A 23,985-nucleotide genomic window follows, 5' to 3' on the forward strand; every position below is an offset into this window, starting at 1 on the left:
TCATGACATGTATTTTGGCAACCGTAGGTAGTTCTGGCTGCATTAAGGGCATGGTGGATGTGAAATAAGATAGGTTATAGGAATGATCTTGAATATCAAGCTGCAGTTTATCAGTCTGTGAGTGTCCTTATCCTAAAGCCAAGAGGTAACAACACTCATGGTTATTTTGTAGGAAGTGGTCTTTACGTGCTTTCTTGAGCCCTGACAGTAGCCTTGCACTGAATGGAACAGGCCCTAGGAGTGCTCTGGTATCAAGAGCTAACTGTAGGCAATTTAAGTAGTTCCCTTTACAGGCTCACATTGGAAAGGCCAGTCCTGAGGACTTCTAGTCAGTATGACCATCTAAACAGATGCGGTCAGGGTTCTGCTCACTTCGGGGTATAAAATTATAAGACAGATTTTTTAAATGTAAGTTGAGCTTAAACACAGGAAAGAGGAATCACCAAATCCAGCAATATCCAGAACGGTGAGCAGGAGTTGACTACATGCCCCGCTGGGCCTGAGCTGGAAGGGTGGAATATCTGAGATTGGGAAACAGTGGTGTTTTTTGGGGGGCAGGTGGGGAAATTGAAAATTAGGTTCAGGAGGAAACTTGCAAAAGCCTCTTAGCCTCATCCACCAGAGGGCAGACAGCAGAAGAAAGAAGAACTCAAATTCTGCAGCCTGTGGAACAAAAACCACATTCACAGAAAGAGAGACAAGGTGAAAAGGCAGAGGGCTATGTACCAGATGAAGGAACAAGATAAAACCCCAGAAAAACAACTAATTGAAGTGGAGATAGGCAACCTTCCAGAAAAAGAATTCAGAATAATGATCGTGAAGATGATCCAGGACCTCAGAAAAAGAATGGAGGCAAAGATCGAGAAGATGCAAGAAATGTTTAACAAAGACCTAGAAGAAATAAAGAACAAACAAACAAAGATGAACAGTACAATAACTGAAATGAAAAATACACTAGAAGGAATCAATAGCAGAATCACTGAGGCAGAAGAACGGATAAATGACCTGGAAGACAGAATGGTGGAATTCACTGCTGTGGAACAGAATAAAGAAAAAAGAATGGAAAGTAATGAAGACAGCCTAAAAGACTTCTGGGACAACATTAAATGCAACAACATTCGCATTATAGGGGTCCCAGAAGGAGAAGAGAGAGAGAAAGGACCCGAGAAAATATTTCAAGAGATTATAGTCAAAAACTTCCCTAACATGGGAAAGGAAATAGCCACCCAAGTCCAGGAAGCACAGAGAGTCCCATACAGGATAAACCCAAGGAGAAACACACTGAGACACATAGTAATCAAACTGGCAAAAATTAAAGACAAAGAAAAATTATTGAAAGCAGCAAGGGAAAAACAACAAATACAAGGGAACTCCCATATGGTTAACAGCTGATTTCTCAGCAGAAACTCTACAAGCCAGAAGAGAGTGGCATGATATACTTAAAGTGATGAAAGGGAAGAACCTACAACCAAGATTACTCTACCCAGCAAGGATCTCATTCATATTCGATGGAGAAATCAAAAGCTTTACAGACAAGCAAAAGCTAAGAGAATTCAGCACCACCAAACCAGCTCTACAACAAATGCTAAAGGAATTTCTCTAAGTGGGAAACACAAGAGAAGAAAAGGGCCTACAAAATAAACCCAAAACAATTAAGAAAATTGTCATAGGAACATACATATCGATAATTACCTTAAACATGAATGGATTAAATGCTCCAACCAAAAGACAGAGGTTCGCTGAATGGATACAAAAACAAGACCCATATTTATGCTGTCTACAGGAGACCCACTTCAGACCTAGGGACACATTCAGACTGGAAGTGAGGGGATGGAAAAAGATATTCCATGCAAATGGAAATCAAAAGAAAACTGGAGTAGCAGTACTTATATCAGATAAAATAAACTTTAAAATAAAGAATGTTATAAGAGACAAGGAAGGACACTACATAATGATCAAGGGATCAATCCAAGAAGAAGATATAACAATTATAAATATATATGCACCCAACATAGGAGCACCTCAATACATAAGGCAACTGCTAAGATCTATAAAAGAGGAAATCGACAGTAACACAATAATAGTGGGGGACTTTAACACCTCACTTACATCATTGGACAGATCATCCAAACAGAAAATTAATAAGAAACACAAGCTTTAAATGACACAATAGACCAGATAGATTTAATTGATATTTATAGGACATTCCATCCAAGAACAGCAAAATTACACTCTCTTTTCAAGTGCGCACGGAACATTCTCCAGGATAGATCACATCCTGGGTCACAAATCAAACCTCAGTAAATTTAAGAAAATTGAAATCGTATCAAACATCTTTTCTGACCGCAATGATATGAGATTAGAAATCAGTTACGAGGTAAAAAATGTAAAAAACACAAACACGTGGAGGCTAAACAATATGTTACTAAATAACTAAGAGATCACTGAAGAAATCAAAGAGGAAATCAAATACCTAGAGACAAATGATAATGAAAACATGATGACACAAAACCTGTGGGATGCAGCAAAAGAAGTTCTAAGAGGGAAGTTTATAGCTGTACAAGCCTACCTCGAGAAACAAGAAAAATCTCAAATAAACAATCTAACCTTACACCTAAAGGAACTAGAGAAAGAAGAACAAACAAAACCCAAAATTAGCAGAAGGAAAGAAATCATAAGATCAGAGCAGAAATAAATGAAATAGAAACAAAGAAAACAGTAGCAAAGATCAACTAAACTAAAAGCAGGTTCTTTGATAAGATAAACAAAATTGATAAACTATTAGCCAGACTCATCAAGAAAAAGAGGGAGAGGACTCAAATCATTAAAACTAGAAATGAAAAAGGAGAAGTTACAACAGACACCGCAGAAATACAAAGCATCTTAAGAGACTACTACAAGCAACTATGCCAATAAAATGGACAACCTGGAAGAAATGGACAAATTCTTAGAAAGGTATAACTTCCAAGACTGAACCAGGAAGAAACAGAAAATATGAACAGACTAATCACAAGTAATGAAATTGAAACTGTGACTAAAAATCTTCCACAAACAAAAGTCCAGGACCAGATGGCTTCACAGATGAATTCTATCAAACACTTAGAGAAGACCTAACACCCATCCTTCTCAAACTCTTCCAAAAAATTGCAGAGGAAGGAACACTCCCAAACTCATTCTATGAGGCCACCATCACCTGATACCAAAACCAAAGATACTACAAAAAAGAAAATTACACGCCAATATCACTGATGAATGTAGATGCAAGAATCCTCAACAAAATACTAGCAAACAGAATCCAACAACACATTAAAAGGATCATACACCATGATCAATTGGGATTTATCCCAGGGATGCAAACATTCTTCAATATATGCAAATCAATCAATGTGATACACCATATTAACAAATTGAAGAATGAAAACCATATGATCATCTCAATAGATGCAGAAAAACGTTTTGACAAAATTTAACACCCATTTATGAAAAAAAAAAAGACTCTCCAGAAAGTGGGCATAGAGGGAACCTACCTCAACATACTAAAGGCCATATACGAAAAACCCACAGCAACCATCATTCTCAATGGTGAAAAGCTGAAAGCATTTCCTCTAAGATCAGGAATGAGACAAGGACCTCCACTCTCGCCACTGTTATTCAACATAGTTTTGGAAGTCCTAGCCATGGCAATCAGAGAAGGAAAATAAATAAAAGGAATACAAATTGGAAAAGAAGAAGTAAAACTGTCACTGTTTGCAGATGACATGATACTATATATAGAGAATCCTAAGATGCCACCAGAAAACTACTAGAGCTAATCAATGAATTTGGTAAAGTTGCAGGATACAAAATTGATGCACAGAACTCTCTTGCATTCCTATACACTAATAATGAAAAATCTGAAAGGGAAATTAAGGAAACACTCCCATTTACCATTGCAACAAAAAGAATAAAATACCTAGGAATAAACCTACCTGAGGAGACAAAAGACCTGTATTCAGAAAACTATAAGACACTGTTGAAAGAAATTAAAGATGATATCAACAGATAGAGAGATATACCATGTTCTTGGATTGGAAGAATGAATATTGTGAAAATGACTATACTACCCAAAGCAATCTACAGATTCAATGCAATCCCTATCAAATTACCAGTGGCATTTTTTTACAGAACTAGAACAAAAAATCTTAAAATTTGTATGGAGACACAAAAGATCCCAAGTATCCAAAGCAGTCTTGAGGGAAAAAAACAGAGCTGGAGGAATCAGACTCCCTGACTTCAGACTATACTACAAAGCTACGGTAATCAAGACAATATGGTAGTGGCACAAAAACAGAAATATAAATCAATGGAACAGGATAGAAAGCCCAGGGATAAACCCACGCACCTATGGTCATTCAATCTATGACAAAGGACGCAAGGATATACAATGGAGAAAAGACAGTAAGTGTTGCTGGGAAAACTGGACAGCTACATGTAAAAGAATGAAATGAGAACACTCCCTAACACCATACACAAAAACTCAAAATTGATTAGAGACCTAAACGTAAGACCGGACACTATAAAGCTCTTAGAGGAAAACGTAGGAAGAACACTCTTTGACATAAATCATAGCAAGATCTTTTGATCCACCTCCTAGAGTAATGGAAATAAAAACAAAAATAAACAAATGGGACGTAATGAAACTTAAAAGATTTGCACAGCAAAGGAAACTACAAACAAGACGAAAAGACACCCCTCAGAATGGGAAAAAATACTTGCAAATGAATCAACGGACAAAGGGTTAATCTCCAAAATACATAAACAGCTCATGTGGCTTAATATTCAGAAAACAAACAACCCAGTCAAAAAATGGGCAGAAGACCTAAATAGACATTTCTCCAAAGAGGACATACAGATGGTCAAGAAGCACATTAAATGCTGCTCAACATCACTAATTATTAGAGAAATGCAAATCAAAAGTACAATGAGGGGGCTTCCCTGGTGGCGCAGTGGTTGAGAGTCCGCCTGCCGATGCAGGGGACACAGGTTCGTGCCCCGGTCCGGGAGGATCCCGCATGCTGCGGAGCGGCTTGGCCTGTGGGCCATGGCCACTGGGCCTGTGCGTCCGGAGCCTGTGCTCCGCGGCGGGAGAGGCCACGACAGTGAGAGGTCCGCTTACCGCAAGAAAAAAAAAAAAAAACTACAAGGAGGTATCACCTCACGCCAGTTAGAATGGCCATCATCAGAAAATCTGCAAATAACAAATGCTGGAGAGGGTGTGGAGAAAAGGGAACCCTCTTGCACTGTTGTTGAGAATGTAAATTCATACAGCCACTATGGAGAACAGTATGGAGGTTCCTTAAAGAACTGAAAATCGAATTACCATATGACCCAGCAATCCCACTACTGGGCATATACCCAGAGAAAACCATAATTCAAAAAGACACATGCACCCCAATGTTCATTGCAGCACTATTTACAATAGCCAGGTCATGGAAGCAACCTAAATGCCCATCGACAGATGAATGGATAAAGAAGATGTGGTACATATGTACAATGGAATATTGCTCATCCATAAAAAGGAACGAAATTGGGTCATTTGTAGAGACGTGGATGAATCTAGAGACTGTCATACAGAGTGAAGTGAGTCAAAGAGAAAAACAACATATTAATGCATATATGTGGAACCTAGGAAAACGGTACAGATGAACCGATTTGCAGAGTAGAAATTGAGAAACAGATGTAGAGAACAAACGTATGGACACCAAGAGGGGAAAGCGGCGGGGGGTGGTGGTGGTGGTGGGATGAATTGGGCAATTAGGACTGACATGTATACACTGATGTGTATAAAATGGATGACTAATAAGAACTTGCTGTATATATAAAAAAAAAAGCTGGAGAAGAAAAAGAATTAGGTTCAGGTTTGGATGTGGTAAAGTTTGAGTTCCTTATTAGATATTCAAGGGAATGTGTTCAATAGACAGTTGGTTATAGGAGTTAAAGTTTAGGAGTGAAGTCTGACTTGATAGACATTTTAGAGTCACCACCCTATAGATGGAATTTAATGCCATAAAATGGCTAACAGACAAATATATTTATTTGTCTTGGAATAAAAATGCTTACCTTGTTGGAAATGTTCTCTCATCGGCATTTCTTCATGAGGCTTTGGGGTTCAGATTTGTGGTATTTGCATTTTCTGGGAACCCATACGTAGAGGTAAAGTGGTCCTGGGCTGATAATCTTCCTTGGTTACTTGGCAGAAGCCATTATTCTGGAAGAACACAGTCTCTAATCCAACTCACACAAGATTCCCAGATAAAGTCCCACTTAACCACAGATTCACAGTTCCAAATTTAATAATTGACATGGAAGCTGCCCTTTAGGGGCAAACGGTATTAGGCATAACAAGCAACAGGATTAGACCTCCAGGAACTTCAGCTAATTGGAATTACTAGATACATAAAAACTTATGTTTGAAACGACAAAACGTGTAAGAGAAGGAATTGAAAATATGAAAAAAGACAAACACTATCCAAAAAGTCCAGACAGGTTTGAAAAGAACAAATAGAACTTCTAGGAATGAAAAATGTTGTCTCTAAAATTAGAAAATGAAAAACTCAAGGTTGGGTTAAGGTGTGATTAGACGTGTCTTACCAAAGGATTCGTGAAGTCCAACCTGTTAGCCTGCATGCAGTAGTAATAGATAAAGCAGTAGAGAATATAAAAGAGAAGCTAAGACACGAAGAATAAAATGAGAATCCTCTACTAACCCAATAGGAAGAATTCCAGAGGGAGAAAAAAGAGAGAATGAGGAAGAGGTTATATTCAACCAAAAAATGGCAGAGTTTTCTAGAATTTGAGAAAGACATATGTCATATAAATGAAAGAGACAGTGCTTCATTAGGAAGCATTTTGAGCAATCGGCTCTGCATGGCTGCTGCCATCTTCTAAAATAATTATCAGTATCTAAGAAAGTTTCACCTGTATAAATAATGCAGTCAGTTGGAATCTATTTTTAAGTTTTTTTCCTGATGAATTACAGAGCTTTGGCTATTTCCATATCCAGTATGACAGAGTGTTGGTGTCATTAAAGAATGATTCAGACACAGGCCAGCCTTTTTGGATTATTATAAAATGATTAAATTTCTTCACACTTTGAGACCTTGATAGGCAAGTAGATAGGAGGATTCTTTGGACCACATTTATCTCAGACTTCTGGCTCGCTGGCAGCCTGATAAGTTATTCACACCCATTAGGATATGGTGAGTATAATGCAGAGCCAGGAGACAAATGGTTTCATCATTCTGTTCTTCTTCCTTTTGATTACTTGTGCTATTTTCATGCAGGACAAGCCAGGGTGTACTTTAAGCCCCTGGAGCCTGTTTCCTTGAAGGTTGCTTTTAAAATTCTGTGTTCTGCCAACTCAGGAGAAATGTTGTTTACCAGTACACATAAGTAATTGAGAGCAATCTAAATCGTTGGTTCTCTGTAATTCACTGGCTTCGTTTTTAGTTCATCACCTTTGTGATTTTTTTGAGCATAATTTAGTTCTTTTTTTAAGATTTTAAAAAAAATATTTATTTATTTATTTGGCTGCGCTGGGTCTTAGTGCACCACACGGCATCTTTGTAGTGGCGTGTGGGATCTTTAGTCGCGGCATGTGGGAATCTTTTAGTTGCAGCATGCAGGCTCTTAGTTGCAGGATGTACTTCCCTGACCAGGGATCGAACCTGGGCCCCCTGCATTGGGAGTCTTAACTACTGGACCACCAGGGAAGTCCCTCGTAATTTAGTTGTTTAACATTTATGTATTGTTACACATGGGTATGACTATATATGTCTAAGTTTGTTTGGTGCTTGGTACATAACTTGGTTCAGTCGTTATGTATTAAAAACCTTTATATTCTACAAGAAAACTTTTTTTTTTTTTTTTTTTTGAGGTATGTGGGCCTCTCACTGTGTGGCCTCTCCCGTTGTGGAGCACAGGCTCCAGACGCACAGGCTCAGCGGCCACGGCTCACGGGCCCAGCCGCTCCGCGGCATGTGGGATCTTCCCAGACTGGGGCACGAACCCCTGTCCCCTGCATCGGCAGGCGGACTCTCAACCACTGCGCCACCAGGGAAGCCCCCTAAGAAAGCTTTTTATATACCTTTTTTTCTTATTAGCTATGTTTTTAAAATTTTTTATCTTGAGATCTTTATTGTATGGTCACTGTTATTTAAAACTGAGTTTAGACCTTCAAACATCAAGGGGATTGAATTTTTTTCATGAAAATGAGTAGTGTTGTATCTAATTTTGAATCTAGTTTATTTTTAAGCTAATGCTAATGATCTGATAACCTTTAGTGGATGGCAGTTCGGTCTTACAAACCTTTACGGTTTCTTGAAAATCTGAGACTCTGTAATTCACAACTGTTAATAATGTATGTGTGTGTGTGTGTGTGTCTGTTTTAAGCCAAGGCAATAAGGGTGCAGTGAAAAGAACTCTAGTCTAGGTTTGTCCTTTGGGGTTCCCACTCTGTCATGAAATATCTGGGAGTGAGTTGAATTAGATGATTTCTAAGATATATCCTTGACTTTAGAATTCTGTGATAACTCAGTTTCCTTTTCTTTTTTGAAGTCATAGTGTTGTATCACAACCTCCTCAAGAGCTTCCTGGGTGTAATCTGAAATCGGCCTCATACATGGAGGGTAGGGAGCGATGGAAGAAAGAGGCTCCGGGTTGGTAGGTGGCAGGTTTAATTAAGCAAAGGGACTTTCATGGGAGGAGGCCTTAACTGGGCTTGATCACATATACTGTCCAGGTGGTCTCAGCACCACAGTACTATCTCAAGGCTATGTCCTTGGCAGCTTCCAGCACTGGGAAGGCAAGCGGAGCACACATTTCACGGATGGGGAGGGGGTGAGGGACCTCCAGTTACTCTTGCCCAGCTAAGTGGTCACGTCCTCTTGATAACCTGTCTCATCACATGGAAACATGCAATAATATAGCATGTAAATTATTCCCATCTTCGTTGATCTAATGAATGTTAGAAAAGTAGTTTTGTAATGAATATTAGAATACTTAATTTCAGTCTGAGAGGATTAAGTAAAGAATATGAATTATTAACTTAGTAGAGAAAACAGTTCAAAAGTGCCAGGTAACATGTACAGTTTCAAAACCTGAAAGGTGAATTGAGCCACATTCCACATTTTTATCACAAGCTTGTTATTTGGTGGGGGAAGTTTGTGTCAGATTATTTTTAGTTTAATTAAAGTGTATATAGATTGTTTTTTCATCAGTTGTAAGGTCATATCTGTTAAAATAACAAAAAAGAAGAAAATATTCTTGTTCCACCCTTTTGTGAGAGAATATTTGAGGGTATGAAAAACATTATTTTCTTTCTTGCGATATTTAAGAGCTTATCCTGAAACACTGGAACAAAATTAGACTGAGATAGTTACATGAGGTACTTGGCCACACATTGTCTGGAACAGGCGTAGAACTTGCTTCATTAGCCATGTTACTGCTGCTGCCCTTGGTGTTTGTTATCCTTCAGAGACTGTCATTTTATGTGGGCTTTCCTTTTTTCATGTGACTGGGAATCTTGAATATTTAAAACAATTTTGTGTAAATCTTAGATTGTATAATTAATACAGTGTGTAAAATTCAGAAGTAAAACTGTCTTAAAGGTGTTGTTCACTATTTGAATTATCACCAGGTGCTACTAGAGTTAAATGGGTCTCTGGCTTCTATTGTAGATGAGGCTTTGGTTTCTGTTATTTCTGGGGATTTGTATACATGTTTGGATGCTAAAATGGAAAACTTCTGAAGTGTGCATTTCACAAATAACTTCAGTGTTTTTTCAGTACACTACTATTTTAACAGCTTTTGAGGTATAATTTACACACTATTAACAGTCACCTATTTTAAGTGCTCAATTCAGTGATTTTTTAGTGAATATATAGAGTTCTTCAGCCATCACCAAAATACAACTTTAGAACGTTTATATCACCCCCAAAACTCCCTAGTGCTTGATTGCAGTCACTTCTTTCTCTTATCCCTATCTTGATCTGCGTTCTATCTCTAAAAATTTGCCTTTTCTGGGCATTTAATGTAAATAGAATCATGTATTATGAAGTCTTTTGTGACTGGCTTCTTTGATTTAGCATGATTTTGCAGTTCATCCATGTTATAGCATGTATCAACAGTTCATTCCTTTAGTGCTGAATAGCATTCCGTCATTATGCTTTTTTACGTTTATTGTTAATATTTCTATTATGTCATAATTAGAGAATTGGTGAGTGGAATTGGTGAGATTACAGTATTATTCAATAGAGCTTCCTGTAGTGATGGAAATGTTCCATGTCTGCACTGTCCAGTGTAGTAACCACGAGCCACACGTGTGTTGGGCACTTGAAATGGGTAATGCAGTGAAATTTAAGAGCCAGAAGGATGTAAGGGAGGTTAACTTTGCCTAGCAGTTTCCTTCTCAAACAACTACTCCTGCCTTGAGTCCTCAGAGCAGGATGCCCTAGGAGCCGGGTTGCCTGGGGTCTTGGGCCATGCAAGTAATATCTTTTCGTGTGTGATGAAGAGTTGGCAAGCACTGACTCGGGCCCCCTTCTCTATCCTCCCACGCTGCCGTAGGCACTGACTGGATGAGATTGGCATTGCCTGCTTGTTTGTGCTCTTCCTCAGTCAGACTCTGTCTTATTTTATCATTATTTTTGCCATAGGGTCTTGCACAGTGTCATGCACATAGGGGCAGCCGGTAAATATTTGTTGATATACGATTGAATTATCTTTGTCTCTAATCATAGGTGTCATTATGGTTTACCTTAGCACTGAGAAGAGGTTTCTTTCTTTAATGTTCATGTAGCTGTGACTTGGCCTCCCACCATTACCACCACACACACCTTTTAAATAAAGACTTTTATTCTTAACTTTCGGCAGAACAGGATGATTTTGTGAAAGTCATAGGATGTGTTTAGTTGATAAACATCCCCATTAACTGTGTTTGATCAAGACTACACGTCATACCCAGAATCTACAAGAGAAAGGGAAGCCTCTGTACTCCAGCCCTCAGCTCTGGCGGCTGCCCACCTGGACAAAGGCACAGGATGACGACGATGCTGGCTTCGGTGCTGGGGAGCGGCCCCCGGGCGGGCCTCTGCTCTGGCCCCTCCTGGGGCCCGCACTCTCGCTCCGGGCCCGCTCCACCTCGGCTGCTGACACGCACCACGAGGAGATGGCACAGGGACACGCAGGAACACGGCAAGGCTGCCATCTCCTTCTACAACCAGTCAGCCCTCAACGTGGCAGCTGAGGAGCCATCTGTCACCTCACACCAGCCATGATGCTCTGTGCTAGCTTCTAAGTCTTCTCCTCTAGACTCTGAACTTGTTGTGAACAGAACCCTATCTTATTGTTTTGTTTATACCCAGTGCTTACTTATAAATGCCTTATATACTAATGTATGTTGAATGATCTGTCTGAAATGATGGCGTATGGAGTAGGGAGCTAGAATGAGTCTTGGTTCTTAATGGTTATTAATAACATACATAACTTTTTAATCTAAAGATGTTGTGAAGTGTTATTTGAAGAGGTTTGTGAAAAGTTAACATTTGCAGTTCCATGATTTTTTTTATAATAGCTTCACATTCAAAACTTTCCTTAGAGTCAGAGAGATTAAGTAACTTGGCCAGGATTACCAGTAAGTGTCAGAGCTTGGAATAAACCTGTGTCTGAGTTGGAAGAGCTCCTTGTAACTACTGTGCCTTGCAGGTTTTCCAAGTTACAGCACTAAATTGTTGACCAGGGCTGAAACTGAGTTTATTTGGAATCTTCATGGCTCGTTATTTGTCTCGAAATTTTTCTTTGGCATTCACATTATGTTTGATTATTGACAGATATAACCCTAGTTTTGTGATATTAGGGGTAATGTGCCTTATATAATAATACAATGTTTTAAACCTTGCTGTGGTTCCTGGGTAAGGTTCACCACACAATAGATGCTTTTCTCTATGTTTCTTTACATTTTATCTCTCTCTCAGGATTCTCATATAGCTAATATATATATATGTTTTGTGAATAGGTGTACCTTTAATTAAAACAAAATAAAAAGGAAACAGGATACCTAAGTTTTTAAATGTCAGAAACATGCTACAAATCAAATGTTAGAACTGAAAGAAACATAAAAGACAGTTTGATGTATACCTTATGAGGAAATGAGGACTTGTGATATTATTGCAATTTTTTTCTGAAGTGTTTTAATCTCAGACTCATTATGTATGAGGCAATAGCTGGAGTCCTAGGGAATGAGGTAGAATGTAAAACACTTAAACTGTGTCCTCTTCCTATTATGAAGAAGCTCATAGTTTGGTAAATAGAAGAAAACCAATTTTTAAAAAAGTAATTAATAGAAGTTAACATAACATTTCATAGTACAATTTGTGATTCATTTCAAATTAATTACAATTACTATAGGAATTCAGGAATAGGAACAAAATCATCTAGGTTGATCTATGGCTGAGGTAGAATTTGTGAATCGTTCTCAAAGGGTGTTTAGAATTTGAAATAGGCAAGCACAAGTGATAAAACATTATTTTATTGTTTTCCTATGGGCAGAATTTCTTTTCTAGGTGTCTAAAAGAAGTATTTAATTGCTAGGTTGCCTGGTTCAATTGTTTTTTCCATGGTTACAGCAGAAACATATTAGGGTGTGATTCCTTTCCTTTTGAAATATAATCTGTCTTAACTGCCCTAGGACATCTGTCATATAAAGAAGTGATGTGAGATTGTATAATCTGGTACCGTAGCTTTCTCTGTATGACAGACAAGTTTCCTTTTGGGGTGGGATTCCTGCTTACCTCACCAGCCTAATCTCTCATCACTTCTCTCAGGTAGTATTAGCCAGATCCTCCGAAGTTTCCTGTTTTCTTTCGCCTTGAGAGTTTTGGGTGTGTTGTGCCTTCTGCCTGGATCACTTGCCCCTTTACTTGATTGTCTCCTCCTCATCTTTTCAGGCTCAGACTAGATGTCTTTTTTTTTTTTTTTTTTTTTTTTTTTTTTAAGGAAGGCTGCTTTCACCTTTCAAAAACTGAATTAGATAACCCTGCTGAGTGTTCCCATACCATCCTGACTTCACCTAATTCCACTGTTATTTCCAATTAATTTATCACAAGATAGCGAGGATGCTTCTTGAGGTCAGAAATCTTAACCACTTTTTTCCTCCCACTGCTGTATCCTCAGTGCTCTAATACATTTTCAATAAATATTGGTTGAGTAGGAAAATCTCTTTGGGGTTAGACTGAGCACCTTTCAGGTGTTTGATAAATATCTAACAGATAAGTTTATTTCATTAAAATAGTTTGTATTGGTGGTTCTGAACTATTTTAACTGAGATATAGTATAACCATCTGTGTGAAAATCTTGATATACAGTGAAGGAGTTTCAGTACAGTGAACTTTTAGAGCATATTTGTTAGGTCAGCGCTTTAGATTTTCCTTCATGTTCTTTTATTGAGTGTGCCTATTCATATTGCTGTACCAGCTGTTTTTGGTGTGTATGTGAGGGGGTGTATTTGTATGCTTCACATTTTTCTATATCTTACTTTTTATTCTGTTTTTGTTTATGTCTGTCTCTTATAAGCAACATTTAACTAGATTTTATTTTTTTATTCATTTTGATATCTCTTTTAGTCGGTGGTTTTAATCCATTTATGTTAATTGTAATTACTGATGTATTTGGACTTCTACCATTTTTGTGTTTTCTGTTTTTATCCTTTGCTTTTTTCTTTTCATGCATCTGCCTTCAATTGGATAATAGTTTTTGTTATTTTCTATATTTCCTGCTTTTATGAATGCTGTAGGCTATGTTTCCATTTTTATATTTTTTGGTATACACCATTAAGTTTTTAGGATACATATTTAATTATATTTTGCCAGTGCAGTCTAGAGTTATCCAGTATTTTCTCCTCCTATCTGTATCCAAGTTCTTAGCATGTTTTATCACCTAAAAATATCCTTATTCGTCTTACTGTTTTTTTTAATGTTTGAGTTGTAAACATTTTTAACCCCTCAGAAATTACCTTTTAAATGATTAAATGTTAACACTTTATCAGTTTCTATGGTAACTTGTTTTGTGTAGCCCATGGGTCCCCTCTGTGTCTACCTTTCTTTTTGATGAAACTGCATTTTGTAAGAGCTCATCAGTAAGTGGTAAATTTTCTTAGCTTTTATGTCTGAACTTTTCCTTCGTTCTTGAATGATGGTTTGGCTGCATATAAAATTCTAGACAGTTATTTTTCCTCAGCTTTTTGAAGATATTACTCCGTTGTCTTCTGACCCCTATTGCAGCTGCTGAGAAGTGTGCTCTCAGTCTGTCATTCCATTGAGGTAATCTATTTTTTTCCCTCTGATAGCTTTTAAGATTGTGTTTCAATTGTTGAAAGTATGTAATTTCTATACAGTGTATGACGTGGAGTCATGTTTATACAGTGTAATACTCTTTTTTTCTGTTTAATTCTTTTTATCAAGGTATTACCTGCACAAAGTGTAAGCTCAATTAATTTTTACATACACATATATCCAGGTTACTAATACCTAGTCAAGATACAGAATATTTCCAGCAAGTTCCAAGGCTCCCTGTGCCCCCTCCTAGTCAATACACTGTAGATAACCACACTCTAAACTCTTTCAGTGCTCTTTCATTTTGAGGATATATATCTCTTTTTAACTCTGGGAAATTCTCAGCAATTATCTCTTCAAGTATTGCTTGTCCACTGTTCTCTCCCATCTCTTCCCTTGGAACTCCATTGGACAAACACTGCAGCCTCAATTTATGTCCCTTAACTGCTCTTTTCTACTTGTCCTTTTGTCTGCCCATATTAAGTTCCGGGTAGTTCATTGAAGCTATCTTTAATTTACTAAATCATTCTTCCACTATGTCGACTGTAGAATATATCCCATTGATTGTTTCTTGTTATTTCATTAATTGTATCTTTCATTTCCAAGATTTCTAATTAGTTTTTTTTTCTTTCAACCTGATGGTGCTTTATGTCTGTACATTATTTTTCTTCTTTATCTCTTGTTCTTGTGTTGGATCTTATACCTTCATTTCTATTTCTGAACATCCTTAAGATACTTATTTTAAAATCTTTGGTGGGTTGCACTAAATGGATTGCATCTGAAATGAATTTCTGTTCCAATTACTGATTTTTGTGGTTTTCTTTCTTAGCATTAAATTTCTTCATGTTTTGGAACTTTGTTTTGCAATTTACTTTTGAGTGGAATGTTTCTGTTTTAGTTTCGATGTCTTCCCACCTGTCCCCTGAGTCTCCCTTTCCCCGCCCCTCAATCCAGGGATTTTGCTATTGATATTTGGGATATTGGCAGATAAAGTAATGGAACCAGAGGGTGGCTTGACTCTGTTCTGGTATTGAGGTAGTGTTTTTGTCCCCTACCTTCTTAGACCCTCATTTCTGATACAAAGCCATAGTTCTAGTCAAAGGTTTTGGTTGCAGCCAGCCCTAGCTTTAAGCAGAGAATCGATTTGAGTCCCCTGCTTCAGCAGGCCACTTTTAGTTCCCTTTGCTCCAAAGGAAACTACTGTACTTCACCCTTCCTCCCCACAACCTGCTTTTAGCTCCAGAAACCAGCAAGTCAGGTCCTGCTCAGCATTTTTGAATGTCTATACTGTTTCTGTTGCACAGAGGTGTTTCTTACTTGACCTTAGCTATGTCTTTGATTTTCTCTCTTTATGCTTAATATGTTTTTATTCATTTGTGCTCTGTGGTGCAGACAGGGTTTCTGAACTCGCGTACAGTGTTAACCCAGAGGTGTTATTAATTGTAAAACTGTCTTCTTAAGGAATAATAATCAAAATATATTAAAAAGGAAGAAATATGGGGTCTGGAATTGATTTGTTTGGAGGAAGATACGCATCCCTTTCTATTCTCTATAAAATGCGATTTCATTTTTAATGTTTGCTTAATAATCTCTATAATCACTTTTTTATTATAACAGATATAATTTAGGTCCATTATTGAGCTTTTGGAAAATGCAACAAAGCATACACATATACACCACAGAAACACACACGCAATATGAGAATTACTTTTAATTCCACAGCCCAGAAATAGCTATTGAGTGTTTTGGTACTTATTATCATGTTTTATACACTTTACACACACCATCTCACATAACTAATATTCATATTTTAAAAAACAAAACAAACCCAGTCTTGTTTTGTAGGTGAAGCTGTGAGTACTGGAGATGCCTTATGTGAAATAGAGACTGACAAAGCTGTGGTTACCTTAGATGCAAGTGATGATGGCATCTTGGCCAAAATAGTGGTAAGTTTTTATTTTGATTGTCTTCAACAGGATGAAGATTTCTTAAATGTTAAAGTTCCTTGAAATTGAGTTACTGTTTATTTTTACCTCTTTGTTTATAGTGTTACAGTATACATAATACATTTTAAATTCAGATGTTTAAAATATTTTAGTGTTAAGGTCTAATAGTAGCCAGTAATGATCAAACAACATAGAACTATTTCAACCATGATAAAGATACTCAGTGTTTTGGGTTCCCTAGTGGAAAATGAGAAGCATTCTGGCCTGAGGGATGAGAGAAGTCTATTTGAGGTGGAATCTGAAGACAAAGAAAGCAATAGGTTAAAGCTTAGAGCTAGTAATTTCCAAGTTTATAGTTGGTAAAATTTTTAAAAAGAAATGTTTTACTCTAATCTCATGAAAGCAAGAAACCCTGTCTTCATCTATCCCCAGGACTCCGAAACCTAGAAAGTGTATAAAGTGACTGTCTGCTCAGCTCCTTTCTCTAGATGAGACTATTTGAAGTCGTCCTATGCATAGTCTTGCTTGTGGGTTTCTTAGCCACGCTCAGTGTCCTGGTCTACTTCTTACTCTTTCTTGCAGTTTTATTCATCCTTTACATTTTTATAATTATTTAAAAATACAATTATATAAAAAGATATGTGTATGGAATATTTCATATACTTGAATGTAGTTGACAATCTTATCTTTTGATAGCATATTTTCTGTTTCATGAGCAAAAGGAAATATACTTGTGGGGCTAGCAAAACCAAAGTAATTTCCTTTTAGATCTAAATTTTAATACATTGCAGTAATTTTCAAGGCTCTTCTCTGAACAGACTTTGCTTTATAACTAATTAAAAATATGAAGCTGTAACTTGGATACTTTGGTGGCATTATTACAAGCTGAAGTTAGTACAACCCTTCAACCAAAATGTGTAGCAATACAAGAGAGGTTACTTAATTAATGGAAGGAAATACGGAATATCATATAGCCAATGAAAAATTGTTTCTAGGAAAAAAATGTGATTTCTTTATAAGTTAACAAAAATTCAAAAAAATTTTGGAAAAATGCTTTTACAATTGTGTGTGGACAGTGATTACAATCTTGTAGAACTTTAAAAACATAAATACAGAAAAGATTAGAAAGAAGTGTTAGAAAAATTTGAGTATGTGTCTTTGGGTAGTGGAACTAAGTGATTCTCCTGCTCTGCTTTTTTCTGTTTTTCTCTATATTCTAAATTTTCTATAATAGGCATGTTATTTTTATAAGGGAATATTAGAATTTATGTGAAAAGTAAAGTAAAATGAAATGATTAAAGCCTGTTTAAGGTTACATGGTATACTCACTGATGGAGCATGTTTGTTTCTTAACATGTAGGACATTTAATAGACAGCTTGGTATAACAGCTAAGATTGTAAGCTCTGGAGTCACACTGCTGCCTGATTCATATAGCTAATAAGTTCTGCGGGTTACTAGTTATGTCATGATTGGCAAATTCTTTAACCTTCGTAATAAAGTGGAGATAACTATAATACCTAGGTCATGGGGTAGTAGTAGAGATTGAGTGAGGTAATGCATATACACTCATCACAAGACCTGTCACCCACCAGGTGTCAATAAATATCACTGTTCCCATTATTATTACAGTTATTCATTCAGTCTTGGGGACCATAAGCCCCCATTTCAGTCTGTATATTTGACTAGACACTAAGCATCCATTTGTGCCTCTGTAGTTTGATTTGTACAGATAAACTGCACGTCTGTTAGTAGTCCATTGTTGATGTGGTTTTAATTCTGGGCTACCAGCTCACCTCTGCTTTGACCATGCATATAATGCCTTCCTTCATACATTCTATTCAAAGACCATACCTTGGGATGTCATACTTGATATTTTATTTTTTACATTCTAATTTGTCAAACTTCCTTGTCATCTTCAATATTAATAGCCATGTTAAAACACATTGTTGAACATATACTTCCTAGGAGGAAATGTGAGTGGAAGGCTAAAATTTCTGTACCTTAATAACTAGGAAAAAATAAATGTTCATACCAAAAGTAGTTTCTTTCACTAATTTATGCAGCATTTTGAAATGGAAAAAGGTTGTTTGAATTACCATATGTAATAAACGCAACTACATTTTATTGTGTGTGCTTTTGGCAAGCTGTGTTTTTGGCCCCAGTTCTGGATTGTTTGGCTGTGAAAGTCTTCCAGAATTGACAGCATTTTCCACTCAGGTACTTAGTAATGCATTTCAGATTATTAATGATGTCATAGGTCAGTGGTGACTGTTCATCTAGCCCCAGAGCTCTGAAGCGGTGTGGGGGGTGTGATTGACAGCAGCTTTAGCGGCACAGATAGCTATTTCCTTGCCAAAGACTGTATGTAGTTTAGGGCTTTGTGCTTTATTATTATTCCACATGCATTTTGGATAATAGGAATAGGAGTATATTCATGTCACAATGTGTGCAATTTTATGGGGAAAAAATGGAGAAAAAAATTATGGTGGTTTTACTGATAGTGTTTTGTTTTTGTCTTTTTTTTTTAGCCTTTCACCCCACTCCATTCTCAACCACCCCACTAGCAAGTTACAACTTTGTCTTTCAATGTGGAATAATCCTCATATTTTAGCACACATAATAAATGATTTTTAAAGGGATACATATAAGAGATTTTTACTTTCAGCATCAAGGAGTTGGATAATTGAGCTTCTTAAAAGGCAAGTGATGATATAAAACTCTAGTTTTTAGTTTGCCCACATTTTGAAAGATTAGGAATTATAACCTATTTTGCTATTCATAGGGATTTATTTCCATAGTCTGTGAGAGGTTTTTATACTCTCTCTCTCCTCCCAATCTTATTCTTTTCTTTGTACTCATAATTTTTACCTCTGAATTCCATTTTAAATGTAAAATAATATTATTACATTTCAATTAGAGCCAGAAAAAAAGCTTAGAAGCTCTTAATAATATTAATAAAGAATAATTGGTATCCGTGTAATTTTATGATTTATTTCCAATTAAGTTAATTGGAGAGTTGTTAAATTCTCATTTAATCACTAGTAAGTTGTCATGCAAAAACCTTACATTATTACACATATATCAGTTCATAAGTTTAGTCTTAAATTTATTCAGCAAATTGGATAGCAGGTGTTTTACATGGTAATATAATCGAATATTAGGATGACATTTTTGGAGAGTTTATTAGAGATTGTGTAGTTTGGCTTCAAATGTATTTAGGGTTACTATATAATTTGTCGTACAAGTCAGGATACTTTTGAGGGTGAGGAGGGCGTAGGATGTTAGGATTATTTAAACTTATATAATTAAAAAAATATTTAAACTTACATAATTTTAGAAAATTTTAGTTTATTGACTGGCAATGCATTCATAGATAGAGTTTTATTTTATTGGTAGGCCGTTACTCTTCAAAACAATTTTCAAAAACAGAATTCTTTCTGAAACCTACCAGCCATGGATATTAAAACAGATTTTTAAAAAACTCTTTATTGATCATCTGAATATTACAAAAACAACAGATCATAATTATTTTTGGTATTGTTCATCAAATTCAATCAATTTCTTGTTTCTCACTCCAGTACTGTGTTCCTGATGTTTTCGAAAGAATGGATTTTTTCAATAACGTTTTATTTTTTTGTTAGATTCCCTCCTCCCCTCCATTATTTTTTATTAAATTGCCTGCAGTCTCCTTCAGCATTGCATTTTGTAGTTTGAAAGTTAATGGTTGAAATTTGAAATTGTAAGACCTTCAGTTGATTCCACTCTGTAGACCATAATATTTTTAACTGAGAAAATACCCTCTCAAAGCTCAGAGCAAATTCTACTAATTGGGAGATACTCTCAGTTCTAATTTTTTTAATACTGAAATGGGTAAATGACATTGAAGTAGTAAATGAGTCTATGTTCCCCATGAATTAAAAGCTAAATCATTTATAATCTACTCTTCCTTTCTAAGCTTCTTTGTAAAAATAGTAGTGTCTTGAGGTGCTGTATGATCATTTTGATTGAGCGAATATAATTTACAGATTGGGTACTGATCATATTGAATGTTGTCTCTAGTGTCACACTGCATTGACTCCTTGCTAACTAGCCCTGTGACCTTGAGCAAGTTATTTAACCTTTCTCTGCCTCAGTTTCCTTATATGTAAATGGGAATAATAATAGCACTTCATAAGGTTTTTAAGAGAATTAAATGAGTTAATACTGTGCTAGAACGGTGCCCAGCACTTGAGTACCAGGCAAACTGGTATTCAAGGACTTAGTGGATGTCTCTCCTCCCCTCTGCATTTTAGCTTGTCATTGATTTGTTTTCTGCTTCATTGTTTCTATGTGTCTTCCTTTTAAACCAAAGTTCATAGTGTATATAAGTTAAATATATATATTAAAGAATAAAAACAAGTTAAAACTGTATAATGGTTCAAGCTATGATGGAAGATCTGTACTGTTTACAAACCAACTAAGCCAGTCATGTGACTCAGCTTATCTCCACTAACCATTGTGCATGTTCCTTCAGTACTCACTTAGCAGCTCTCAAACTGTTCTGTTTTAAAGAAGAAAAATATTTAAATAATTTCTTAACTTACTGATTATTTTTTAATGCCAGAATCAAAGCAGACAGTATTTACCAGCACCTTTAATGGAATGAACCCTCTCAAACAATTTCTCTGTTGCGAAATACTGCTGTAGATATTTTGTGTCTTTAGCATCTCATATCCTTGGGTACACTGGAGCTTATTAAGGGGGCTGTATTTAGCACATTTGCAGATAATACATTTCAGCTTTGGGGGATGTCTCTGGTAAAGAGGACTCATACCAGGGGTCTGGGCCTAGGGATAGAATTCAGACTCTATTAGGTATATGTATATTGAGAAATAGTTTGTCACAGAAATAGTTTGTCTCAATGTCTCACATGTCGCTGTTTACCCAGCCTCATGCTGGGCCTTTCGATATGAATTTCCAGCCCTTCCAAATGGGGACAGTCCTCTGTAGTTCAGTCTTGATCCATGTTGAGTATATTTTTGTTTTAAAAATAACTTGGAGGAAAACACCACCACAATCATAATAATAGCATCTTTCCAATTTATGTGGTACTCACTAGATGTCTGGTACTATTCTGAGTGTCTTGTATATAACTCATTTATTTCTTATGATAATTCTGTGAAGTAGTTACTATTATTATTTCCATTTTACAGATGAAGAAACAGGCATGGTGAGATAAAGAAACCTCACCAAGGTCACATAACTAGTAAGTAGCAGAGCCAGCATTGAAGCCCAGGGAGCCTATAGAAAACTGCGAGGGAAGGCTAGTAGTTTAAATGACAGACTCCAGATCGAATATTTGAGCATTAATGGGCTGTTTTAGCAGAACTAAGTGTAAAAATCTTGCACTTAATATTAAATCAGTGACACAAGAGTAAGGGAGAATTTCGATCAAGTAAGTCAAATGCCTGGGAAAAGACCTGGGCCTCTGAGGTGTCACAAAGCTCCAGATGCTGTAGTGGAGCAAAGCGCATCCACAGTGCTATCTTAGAGGGAGCAGTAACAAAGGCTCATTTGGTTTCTCAGCACAGTTTTGAAAAGAGCATATTCTTCTGTTACTGAGTCTACACAAATTTTAAATATTTGCTGACCGCAACATAAGCAAATATCTACAGGAAACTAGCACGCCTCTAAAAGATCTCTTATTGCACTAAGGGAATAGAAAGAGAAGTGATTTTAAATTTGTATAGTGATTTTAATGACTTTAAATGGAACTATAATAGGCATTATTTTCTTATAACTTCTATTAATATGTTCAAGTTGTGTGGTAGTATATCATTGTTCATGGTATTTGGATTTCATGTTTCATCGTGTCATTTTTAATGGAAAAATATTGAGTAGTTAAAAATAAAATTTACTTGATACTTAGATATGGTAAAAATGGAAATGATACTAAATGCTCATTATTGCCCACTTGTGAAGGTGTCAATAAGTAGGGTATATACGGAATCATTTATATGATTTATTGTAAATGAAACAAGGTGAGGTGTCAGTTTCAGATTCTACATAGTATCTGATTCAGGTTTTAGAAACCTATTGATATTTTTAAAATAAAACTTTCCTTTTTTTAAATAATGCTTTTTATTTGAGTGAGATTCTTTGAACTTGGATATTGATCCTATTTCTGGTTCAGTTTTTTTTTTTTTTTTTTAAACATATTTAACTTTATTTAAACTTGGGTTTTCTTTTTTTTTTTTTTTTTTTTTTTCCTGCTGTATGCAGGCCTCTCACTGTTGTGGCCTCTCCCGTTGCGGAGCACAGGCTCCGGACGCGCAGGCTCAGCGGCCATGGCTCACAGGCCTAGCCGCTCCGCGGCATGTGGGATCTTCCCAGACCGGGGCACAAACCCGCGTCCCCTGCATCGGCAGGCGAACTCCCAACCACTGCACCACCAGGGAAGCCCTCTGGTTCAGTTTTGATAGGAATTAACATCAAGTGTACTTCATATCACTTAATGCTTTCTTCTATCAATTTTTTAAGAAAATTGATCATTTTACTTTGTGATTTTGAGTTAGCAGTTCATAAGCAGGTAAATAGACATTTTCAGAAGAAGAAAAAGTATTAACCCATTAGTAATCTTAACTCATCTTTTTGACATAGTAAAGAAAAATGAGCAGTCCACAGAAGTGAAACTTTTTAGTATGTGATGAACAACTAAACAAACTGTTCTTGGGTTGTTTAGCATTTTTCTTTCCTCAGCCACAATTCATTAAACATCCTTATTTAGTTTTACATACCCATTTCTTTCATATATTTACTGTTCTTCTCCATCAGTAGTTAGTAAACTTAGAAAGCTTCCTAACTCTCAGAATTTATGCCTTATTATTTTAATAGTGCACATATTAATAACCATGAAAATTACTGTTACTTAGAAAATGTCAAACCCATTCTAAGAGTTATGCTTTTACTTATAATTACTATACTAGTGACTGTCCTGCAGTCTGTCATTCTATTATTCATTAGATTACATCTCTAATGAACCTTATTTAAAGTAATTGAAAGGGAACAATAGAAAACTTTGAAGGAATGACATTTTCTTCCAGTACTGAACTTATATTATCATCTGAAGGATCTCTAGGGACTTCTTGTAATAAGTAAATAAGAATCAACTCTTTCTTTATAAATTAATGCTGCTGAAATGCTTAAAATATATTTGAGTTTAAAAAAATCATCTTCGATCTTATGTATGTTTTTAGTTGGCAATATCTGTGAAAAAGTGGTCAGCTGAGACACCACCATGTTTCTTATGTACTTACAGAAAATTCATGAAGTTTTTATTTTATTTCTTAGGTCTTGCAAATATACATACAGGGAAGAAATTAAATATAGAGAAATGTGGAAAGTATATTTAACATTATTAACCACAGTAGTCAACCAATTCTGTCTATACAACGGGACGTCCTTTTTTCCAGAGACTAAGTTTACTGAAAAGATCTTACTTTAAATTAATTTTCATAAATATGACTTATTTGAAGGAATTAATCCCTTATGAAATCTTGGAATTCTCTAAGCCATTGTGGAAACTGTCTGGGAAAGACCAATAGTTAAGATATGTTACTCCAACTCCTGTTTTGGATTTGTACTGAATGACATCAAGAGGAAGATGGTAATGGTAGCTCTTATATATTTGAAG

At 36.3% G+C, this 23,985-nt stretch overlaps 1 protein-coding gene across 2 annotated transcripts in view; it reads left to right on the forward strand.

The window, feature by feature from the left end:
* The window catches only part of PDHX (pyruvate dehydrogenase complex component X), a 79,666-nt gene that overhangs the window by 21,209 nt on the left and 34,472 nt on the right, over nucleotides 1-23,985 (forward strand). For both annotated transcript variants that reach the window (XR_004351164.1, XM_032641008.1), the window contains exon 3: nucleotides 16,212-16,312. Coding sequence is in view for 1 of the 2 variants with exons in the window: in XM_032641008.1 (XP_032496899.1) it covers nucleotides 16,212-16,312 (101 nt within the window). In the remaining variant the exon portion in view is untranslated. The remainder of the gene's footprint in view (nucleotides 1-16,211; nucleotides 16,313-23,985) is intronic.

Source organism: Phocoena sinus, chromosome 8 (assembly GCF_008692025.1).
Source record: "Phocoena sinus isolate mPhoSin1 chromosome 8, mPhoSin1.pri, whole genome shotgun sequence".
Taxonomy (NCBI): domain Eukaryota; kingdom Metazoa; phylum Chordata; class Mammalia; order Artiodactyla; family Phocoenidae; genus Phocoena; species Phocoena sinus.